The sequence below is a fragment of the Lissotriton helveticus genome, chromosome 2_1 (genome assembly GCF_964261635.1).
Source record: "Lissotriton helveticus chromosome 2_1, aLisHel1.1, whole genome shotgun sequence".
Classification (NCBI taxonomy): Eukaryota; Metazoa; Chordata; class Amphibia; order Caudata; family Salamandridae; genus Lissotriton; species Lissotriton helveticus.
The window spans coordinates 416,514,672-416,524,968 of NC_136059.1; the positions used below are offsets into that span (position 1 = coordinate 416,514,672).

At 47.3% G+C, this 10,297-nt stretch overlaps 1 protein-coding gene across 1 annotated transcript in view; it reads right to left on the minus strand.

Moving 5' to 3' along the window:
* EMB (embigin) overlaps window positions 1-8,231 on the minus strand; it is a 133,523-nt gene extending 125,292 nt beyond the window's left edge. Inside the window, exon 1 of the mRNA XM_078675050.1 lies at window positions 8,042-8,231. Within this exon, the coding sequence (XP_078531176.1) occupies window positions 8,042-8,132 (91 nt within the window). The 5' untranslated portion in view covers window positions 8,133-8,231. The remainder of the gene's footprint in view (window positions 1-8,041) is intronic.
* Window positions 8,232-10,297: the final 2,066 nt, after the last annotated feature.

Sequence of the window (10,297 nt, forward strand, 5' to 3'; positions counted from 1 at the left end):
GAAAGAAGCAAAATCAGGTTCTCCCAGTGGTATGTCAGCAAAATGGTTTGCCTTATCGGTATGGCCTCTTGCTTCTCCCATTGGCTCACTTATTAATTATTCACTGAGTGAGTCCACAGTACCCCGGGCGTGGAAAGCTGCACACATGTTACCAATTATTTAAAAAAGCAACTTAGCGCCTTCAGAACTGTCCAACTATTGCCCAACCCCTCTCCTTCCTCCTATGAGCAAACTTGTGGAGGGACATATCAATGCGCAGCTCATGAAATTCATGGAAGCTCAGCCATGCTTGGATCCCTCACAATTCGGCTTTCGCCCGAAACGGCCCTGCTTGATGTCAAACATTATTAAGCTGGCTCTAGATAAGGACTAAGCTATAGCCCTAGTGCTGCTGGATTTATCCGCAGCTTTTGACACTGTGGCACATCATAGACTGCTAGAAACATGAACGGAAATCGGCGTGGGGGGGGGGGGGGGTCTGCCTTTCAGTGGTTTTCCAGCTTCCTGGAACAACGCACCCAAACTGTGAACCTGAGGAATTTTCACTCCTGAGCTAAATCTCTGAATAAAGGGGTGCCACAGTGTTTGTGCCTTAGTCCCACATTATTTAATATATACGTGGCTCGCCAGGCAAAGATCATCAGAGATCACAGCTTTGTCCCCGTTTCATATGCAGATGACACGCACCTCCTGTTTTCATTTGAAAAGAACTCGGATGTTACAAAGCAGAATTTTGCGGAGGACATGTGTGCAATCATCTCCAACTGGATGTAAAAGAACTTTCTCCAATTGAATGCTAACAAAACCGAAGTCCTCCTCTTTGGCAAAGCTCAACTTCTCTGGTCCCCAGAGTAGTGGCAGGCAGAATTAGGCCCCGCTCCTGTGCCTATCAACAAGGCTAAAAAGGTAGAAGCGTATTTGGACCCTTCTCTAGCTATGAAGGAGCAGGTGGCAGCCGTGTCCATTTTGGTTTACTCAGTCAATCAATACATTTGTAAAGTGCACTACTCACCCATGAGGGTCTCATGGTGCTGGGAGGGGGGGAGGGGTGCGGGGTGCTGCTACTGCTCGAATAGCCAGGTCTTGAGTAGCCTCCTGAAGGTTAGTAGGTCCTGGGTCTGCCGTAGGAAGATGGGTAGTGTGGACCAGGTCTTAGCGGCGAGGTGGGAGAACAATCTGCCGCTGTTGGTTGCTCTTCAGATGCGGGGGACGGTGGCGAGGGCGAAGTCGGAAGAGCGGAGCTGGCGGTTCGGGGCTTACTAAAACTCCTACGGAGAGTGTTTAATCTTCTCCCCCTTTCAGCACGCAAGAATCTGCTCCAAGCCTAGGTAGTTAGCAGACTGGACTATTTTAATGCACCTTTGGGTGCTGCAAAAGAGGGGACACTAAAGAGGCTCCAGGTAGTGCAGAACACGGCAGGTTCACTGGCTTTAAATGAACCACCCAGAACTCCTTCCCGGCCATTACTAAAAAGCCTACACTGGCTTCCTAGTCAGAGTCGAATCAAGTTTAAAATTTGTTGTTTGATTCACAAAACTTTTAATGACAGTGGACCCAGGTACATGACCGATAGTCTTGTCCCCTATCATTCCAACAGGCAGTTACGTTCTTGTGGAAAGGCTCTGCTTGTGGTACCCTGGATTAATAAGCTCCGTGCGGGTGGCATAGCCTCTGCCTATATGGCCCGCGCCTTTGGAACAAACTCCCCTTTGTGTTATGTGTGTGTCCTGACTTGCCTAAATTCAGAAAACTACTGAAAACCAAACTTTTTTTAGCCAGACTAGCTTTCTACCTCCTTGTTTTTATGTTTCCCTGCTAGCGCGGAGATACCCCTGAAGGGGTGAGTCCTGCGCTATTCAAACCCCTCATTCGATCATTCAGAATAGCAAAGGACAATATCAACCCACTCTATCTCTTTAAACTGAATGCACTATTCCAATATGGGGGCCACTTAACACCCAAAGATGTCTTAAGAGTTACCACTCTGAGCACACCATTAAATTACTGCAGGTTTTAGATTCAGTATTTTAAAATGTGAGAATTTGCTGATGTTTTGCATGTGGGAGGACTCTTGATTGAGATGCAACAAAGACCACTACCCACCCCACCACTGTTACTCAACTTCATTCCCCACCCTGCACTTTGATTACGCGGCTAAACCTGCACCATACATGAACAGCCTGCATTCCACCCCATCTGTCCATAGGAAGACACCGAGGCGGAGCGCGATCCAGTGCTCCCAACAAACAGACAATGCACAGGGTTATCCACTGCACGGCTGCAGGGATGTAGAGTCTGTGTAGCCACAGAACCTCTCCACATGGACACATCTGATTCTGCACTGGTGCAATCATCACATACTTGTGCAACAGTGAGAATCTGAATGACTGTCACAGTCAACCGGCGGCTGTTGATGATGGACTGGCCAAGCTTACACCAGCCAGAGGGAGAGAGGGTAAGACACTGTGCTGCTCTGTTGGGTTTCATTAGATCCGTGACAATGCTTAAGCCTTCTCTAACAGCTCTACAATTAGAAATGTCTGGCCCCAGTTAGTACATAAGCAACAATCAATGGAAAATATTTTGCGTCATTTTAAATCGGGGAAACTCGATATGCTCAAAGGCAAAGTGATCCAGCACAGGTGCCAAGCAGACTATCGCCAACTGGTCACATGTACTTTTATGCTTTAATGCATACATTACAAAGAATATACAAAGGAAAAATTGGCATGCGTTATATCTTTCCTAAAAACATTTGGCTCTAACTGCTTTGAGGAAAAGAGAATATGATATACTTAGACCACTGTCCTCGAAAACTCCCATCTGTAGGTGATCTGGTTCCTTTGCCCCCGACCAAAAAAAGAAAATCTATATTTAAGCCTCAAAATGGTTACCTAGGGATCGTTTACAGACGGACTCGAACTCGAGGCCCAAGGCCTTTGGTGATTAGAAACACACAGAAAAAAACCGAATGTCATGAAATCTAAGGACTCTCGGCAACAGTCAAAACAAGTGGGCAAAACCGCAAAATTGTGAAAGATGGAAAAGAAAGCCAAACAGACTAGCAGAGAGATAAGGAAACGAGAGACGGGCCTCGATGGCGTGCATGTGTGTGAGAAGGACAAAGTGCAAGGAATGAGATGGAAACAGAGAGGGGCTGGGTGACCCTGGGCTTTAAGGGGAATGGGAAAGTTCAGGGGGGTCTAAAGGTGGAGGGTGGTCAAGGAAGAGCGAGGGAATTCTTTCCAAGAGAGGTTTTCTATGTAATTAAGTGCATGGCTTAAAGCATGCAAACTAAAATCCTCTACTTCATACAGTGTACACCCTGAATAGTATTTGAGTGTCTCTTGGCGAGCCTGCTGCTATTGGTCTTCGAGTGTCCCAATCACTCCTGTGCTGCCTTTCACACCACCTTCCTCCTTAGCCTCTCTGTAAGACACTTACCGCCTTTTTCAAAGCAAATCTTTCTGAACTCCTCCATCTGCATATTTAACCCTTCATTTCTTTCCTCACCCAGACCGTATTTTCACTTTCTCCTTCTGCACCTATTTCCTAGAATTTTCTTCACTTCGGCATCCTCCACATATTCACCTGAAAGTACTTAATTTTCTTTTACTTTCATAGTCAATATTTCAACAGCTTTGAGGCCCCTTCACACAATGGCATGTATACTTTAAATTGGTAAATGTCCCCATTACTCTGTTCAGATGCCAAGGATTGGATGGGCACGTATTTTGAACCTTTACTGCTGATGGACAGGAACTAGGAGATGCTCACGCTGCCTTCAGCCTCAACCCCGGAGCCACCAATCATGGCCTACAATAAACACCCAGAATCTGAACTCACACATACAAAGCTGTTCACAGTATGCACAACACAAGATTAATATATTACATGAAAAAAACAACGGATTGACAGCATGTTGGGAAAAGCTAACATTCTGAGAGTGGCAAATTAAGTACGAAATGTAAACGGGAGCTACCTCACTGGCATGGATTACATGATTAATCGCCTTAACAATCATTGTTAAGGTGTCGTAGTTGATGAACTGATCAATATGTTCCCTGTATATCAATATAAAATACGATAAGTGCCGGATTTAAAGTCAGTTTTTAATTTATCCGGGGCTGACACCTGGGTGGGCCCGATACACTTAATCCTCAGAGGTGACCTTCAACACCATCAGAACACGAGGTGGAATGAACGTCATACATGTTTTATGTGAGCCACAGTGTGACTAAAGGGGGGGGGGGCATCTCGATTAATTCTCGGAAACCACAGCACAATGCCGCCATGCTGCAAGGTCGCAGCGCATTCCAAGGACAAAATGGCCCGGTCCTCGGAAACACAAGCAGCCACAGGACGGAAAGTAGATCCCGGAAAGGATAATGGATTGGAGTTGTTTGCAGTCGGCGGGGTGCTCGGTCTGTCCTCACACTCTGCAGAGGGCGGCCGCGGCAGCCGGCATCAGCTGAGAAGAGAGCAGCGGCGCGCGCTGTGATCCCGAGAGCTTTCCGAGAGTTACCCTCGTGAGACCAGGCTCTGGCGCTGCCAAGTGGCACGGGTTATTTCTCTCTCTCTCTGACGTGCGCTGGCCCTATGGGTGCCCTCTTTACCCTTCAACGAGTCTTCAGTGTTGGTTCACCCCAAAACACCTGAAAAACTTCCCGTTGCATGGCTTGCCCCTTCCTGCATGGACTGTATGCTGCAAAGGTGCCTTCGTTCATAAGTTTTCTGTAGATGCCTGGTATAGCAGCGACGTGAGCTTTCCGTGTCCCCCCGGGGTACCATCCTTTATGTGTTGCTCTTTTTACCTTTCTTTCCCCAGTGCCAATGCAATATAGTTTAGTTCATTTATGTCCAGTGCTTTAAATACGCCGGTACTGAGTACCGGCACATTTTGGAGAGGGAGAGTACCTACACTTCTGAAGAAAAAAGTAATACTTTTCATTGGAGAGTACCGGCACTTCTCACACACAAGTAGGTACTATGACATTGAATATCTGCACTTCTATTACTTGTCCATTTCAAGCACTGTTTATGCCCCATTTACTTCTGAGATGACAGCGTTTCGTTGTTGCCCCCTATTTCACTGAAGCCCCCCCCCCCCACACACAACAGTGCGAGTTCTAGGATTTTGGGGGGCCCTCAAGCAATCTGCATATAAAGTAACACATTCAGTGCCTTTTGCATCTAAATGGATCACGCTGCGCCTGAAGCTCCTTTGTGCACCCCCCCCCCCACTCCCCCAACACCCCTTCTGGGCTGAAGTCCCTTCCTCTCAAACCAACTACCAGCACCACACTTTTACATCTCACAACGGGTGGAGGTGAGAGAGTTACTTATCATCTGAATGGCTTAAAACTGCGAGCGCTAGACTGGGAAATGGCCGCCTTGTTGCCTCCCAACGAGAAGCAGGGCTTGAACCTGCAGAACGTGTATCAGGTGTGCCGCTGTGGCCTGGCGCCGGGACCCTTGTTGGTGAGCTGCCCGTGGGTAGCACCAGCCCTGCAACACCAGATAGGGGTATCATTGTAAACACGTTCCCCGGCTGCCCGTGACATAGTTACATTCTTGCCACTTCTCTAGATTCATTGATGCCAACAACATACCTGCCATAACCCCGACGAATGCAATAATAGTCTTCGAATTTGCAAGACAAAATGACTTAATTTTAACTTCCATTCGATTTAAACTCGCTATGGTTCAATTCAATTGTCACAGGTAAATTACATTTCCTTGATTCTTCAAAATCTCCCTCTTTTCTATTCACTAATATTGGCATCTGTGTGCCCACCTACCTGAAGTGCCATTTTTAACAGCTACCTCTATGCATAGGATCAGTGCCTGAAATGGAAAAACAGAATTGCAGGTACTCTGTATCAGAGTACCTGCTTGTTTCTGAGAAGTGCAGGTACTCAAATTAAAAGTAGTGCAGGGACTAGCCTTCTCAAAATGAACAAGTGTAGGTACTCAGTACCAGGCCATTTAAAGCACTGCCTATCACCTAGTACAGTTGTATATAGGCCACCCTTGTTGGTGAAGAGCCATGTTTTTAGTAGAGGCTGCCCCTGAAGGAGACTGGCGCCATAACGACCGCAGTGGACCCACAAATACTGGTATGGGTCACTGTCGTGTGTCTAACAACAAGGGGGGGGGGAGCAGCCCCAACGCCCTACCCAGGTCAATGCTGCGTGCCAAAGTTGGCAAAAAAATACCAGGCCCGGTGATATTTTTAACCCCCCCAATGGGTGAACGCCGCAACATGCTGGAAAGGGACAATGGGGAGCTATAAACACTGTGCTGCCCCTGCACAGGCTTCTTTCGGCCACCACCACTCCTTCCCCAGGTCAGGGCTTTACGCCAAAGTTGGCGCAAAAATACCCGGTCAGTAGCTGGCCAGGTGATGTTTTGAACCCCTCAATGGGGGGCGCTGCCACATGTTGGAAGGGGACAGTGCAGGACTATAAACACCACGCTCCCCTGCACAGGCTATTTTGGCTATAAACACCACGCTCCACTGCACAGCCTATTTTCAATAGCAGAGACATTGCACAGATCTACAATTCGAGGCCCACCCACCTATACTGAGCAGAATCAGCATTGTTGCAGTGCTGGACAGCAGGGTAAGCGGATTCAAAGGGGTACTTTTTTTGGATAAAGAGGCACACTGGCAGGGGTGTGTGCAGGAGGAAGGCCACTTACCTGGGGATGTCTTCCGGCAGAGTGAGTAGGCCAAAAGGGAGAAGTAAGTGGAGCGCAGCACTCACAGCCTACACCGCCGGAAGGCAGGGCACGAAATGGACAGACAAGGTAGCACTTTGGGGCCTAACTTCAGTAAGAGGCCATCCCCCCCACGCAATCGGAAGAAATCTAACAAGGAATTTTATGACCCCATAAAATGGCATGTATGATGGCATACACAATCAAAAAGGTGTCACAAATATGACAAACAGATAACAAAAAGTGATTGTGATCTGTCAGAGAAGATTTAGGATTGTCATCCATGGGTGATTTATGAGTGGCCACACACGATTTATGAGTCTAGCAAATGATTTATGACCTGTCAGCCGATTGATTTATGACCTGTCAAGCTTATGATTTATGCCCTCGTCAAAAGTAATTTATAACGCCATGCCGTTGATTGATGGCCCGTCAGGTTGATTTATGACGGGATACTGTGATGCATATAAAAGGATGCAAGTATTTCATACATGTTAAAAGAATTAACTGCGACCAACATTTACCTCGAGAAACAAGACATCTGTCTGGCAAACTTTTAAAAAATGTATGCGAGTAATGATATGTGATATGCATGTACAGGTAGGAGTGTGCCTAGTGCGAGGGTTATGCTGTTAGCTCTCCCTCTGTGGCCTACCAGACTTGTAGAGATACTTTCTTCACTCTGTGAAGTGCCTTATCTTGGTTTTAGAGTGTCTCCCAGCGCCCCGACAGAATTGCATCCATCCCTGGTTTCTCTGTACAGAGCCTAGCTTTGTTTGTAACCTCTCGACCTGAGATAGTTTCACAGATACTTCTCTCTATGAAGGGCCATGTTTCGGCTGTTACCTCTCGCCCTTTGACCTCAGATGACCTATACCCTCTCTCTGACAAGTGCCTTCTTTTGGCTGTTTCTTCTCTCCTCCTTGTCATCTGCCAGGTATGCCTCTTTTATATGCGGCACGGCGTGGTGGTTATATTGCTGTCTGTCGTCCTGTGAAGTTCCACAGTTCCTCGTGCCCGCTTCGATGTGAAGTGGTACGGGTCGGATGTGAAGTGGTACAGGTCGGATGTGAGGTGGCATGATTATTTCATCGCTCTCCCTGTCAAATGCCAGGAAGCGGCTACCCCGGTGGTGCGGTCAGCTCGCACACCTTGCTCGCATGTAGAGTGACACAGGAAGCGCAGCGGGGTCCCTTGGTTCCCTCCCCCATTATACCAGGCGATGAGGGTTACGTGGAGAAGGGGGCGCGGCGGTACGGTACCCCCTGCCCTCACCCCCGGCAAGAGAAAAGGCGGCATCGTTCGTGTATAGATATACCTGCTTCGTCGGTTGTGGCGCCCAGGCAGCGGGGGGCGGCTGTGCAGAGCAGCAGCAGCAGGGCCGGCAGCGGTGACCCCGGGAGGCGCATGGTAGCGGTGTGTGTCTGTCTGGGCAGGCAGGTCGGACAGTGAAGGTTGCAGTGACTCGGCTTCCTGTCTGAGTCACGGAGACTCCGGAGAGAACTGCGCAAACAGGCGCCTCCCCCAGCTTTTATAGCAGCGCGGCAAACCCCTCCCTCCCCCCTGGACCTTTTCATTAATAATTCAAGGTTGGTGCTCCGCTCCCGGCCGGCTGCCAAAGCATCGTCCCTCTCTTCCTCGGATAAACAAACGACCTTTAGGGACTCAGAAAACATCATCCACGCCCTGTCACGCTCTGCGTGCCTCCCTCGTGGGAGCCTGCCTATCACAGACAGCTTTGACATATTACTTGGATTTCCGAAGAACTATCTAAGAGAGTAGACTTCCTTGGCCGAATATCAAAACTCTTTTAGTTGTCAAACTGGCTGTATTAAAATATTAAAATGGTGCTTGCTCAGAGTTCCTTTTACCACCTTACCTTACTGTGGAAACAGGATTCTGGAAGTGTAATGTGTGACAAGAACTCTTGTGCAAACTCTGCCCAGGACTTTTATGTGGGCTGGGGCCCCCCATAGACCCGTTACTAACTAAACAAGCATTTGCAATACAATAGGTCTCGCAACAGCGAGATTTTAAGCTATTGGCATGGTGAATGATAATGCCTTTTATTTACATGCTTTTCGAAGCAACACCTATATAAAAGACATTGTCATTTGTAACGGTAATGCCATGTTAATGTGTTTCTTTATTAATTTGTTGGCTCGCCCAACTCTACCTAGTGCCTACAAAGAATCCCTGTATAATCTTCAGTTTTGCTCGTTAGCTGTTTTGTAAAAGCTATGCGGTCAAGGAGTCCTGGAACTGTTTTTCATCTCAATCAGTACTTCTTGCATTTATTTCCTCACGTGAACAATATCTACCCATGATTACCAGATCTACCATGAGAGTGTCATGTCTAAAGAGGCCAGAAGCATGTTAAAATCATGTCAGGTATTTGTTAAAATGTTGGGATTGTTTTTTTCGCGAAATTAGTTCATGACGTGTGCTTTTTCCTATCCAATTGCAGGAGAGGCAATCATTTTCTCGATGTTGCTACTCTTAACAAGTACAACATTTTAAATTTTATGTTGAAATTAACGACTTCAATTCATAGTCAATCTTTTTACTATACTTCCCTCTGAATTTGTTCGATGGTTTGTATCCACACTTTTTTTTAATACCTTGAAATTATTATTAGTTTGTGCTTCCCACCCCTGCTCAGTTTGTGATGCGTAACAACACAAAAGGGTTCAAAGTTAACATTGAGAACTATGTGGCTTCAATTCTAACTATCCTTTGGTTTCCCGCTGCCTTATATGTTGACATTGCCCGACATCATTCATCACACTCACAACATTAATATAATTCATCCTTTGCGTTAACCAAGTAAACTCCCTGGCTCAGTCTGAACTATAATTTAAAGAAACATTCCTAAGCAGATGTAAACTAACTGGCATTGCGTCCTAGTATTGTTAAGCAAATGCTACATAGAGCCTGTAGACTGAGAATGCGTGAATGACTCGCCTGACTGCTGCCACTACAGTGCTAGGGGAGTGTATTCTACCAGGCTGGGCGCTTTACCGCTTGGATTCTCTTGAGGTGCGTCTTGGGGTTGAATGTCTATGGTTGGTTGGCACGGGGGGCTGAGGGGGCACGGGCTGCAATATCAGGCCCCTGTTAAAGGTTGTACCTGAGCAAACATCGGAGACTCCCAAACAGCAACTGGTTTTGCTTTTTTTCACGTTGACTGGCCTGTAGCAGTGGCACTCTTATTATTGAGTGCTCTTTGCCTGGCTACCCCCATGCCAACCAGAGCACCCACCCCCTAACTGAAACTAATTACTACAGAAAATGAGTTTACAGACTGGCGAAAATCAGTTTCGGTGGGCCAGCTGGGAGAGACACAGCAAAGTAATAATAGGGCTCTCTCTGGCATCGTTAAACAACACCCTGTATCGTTCTCCTGCAGTGCAGTAATTGCTGAGGTGAAAGGGACATGCTCAATAAATCAATCAATCAATCAATGTATTTGTAGAGCACACTACTCACCCGTGAGTGTCTCAAGGCGCTAAGGGGGGGTGGGGGGAGGGGGGTGCTGCTACTGCTCGAACAGCCAGGTCTTGAGAAGTTTCCT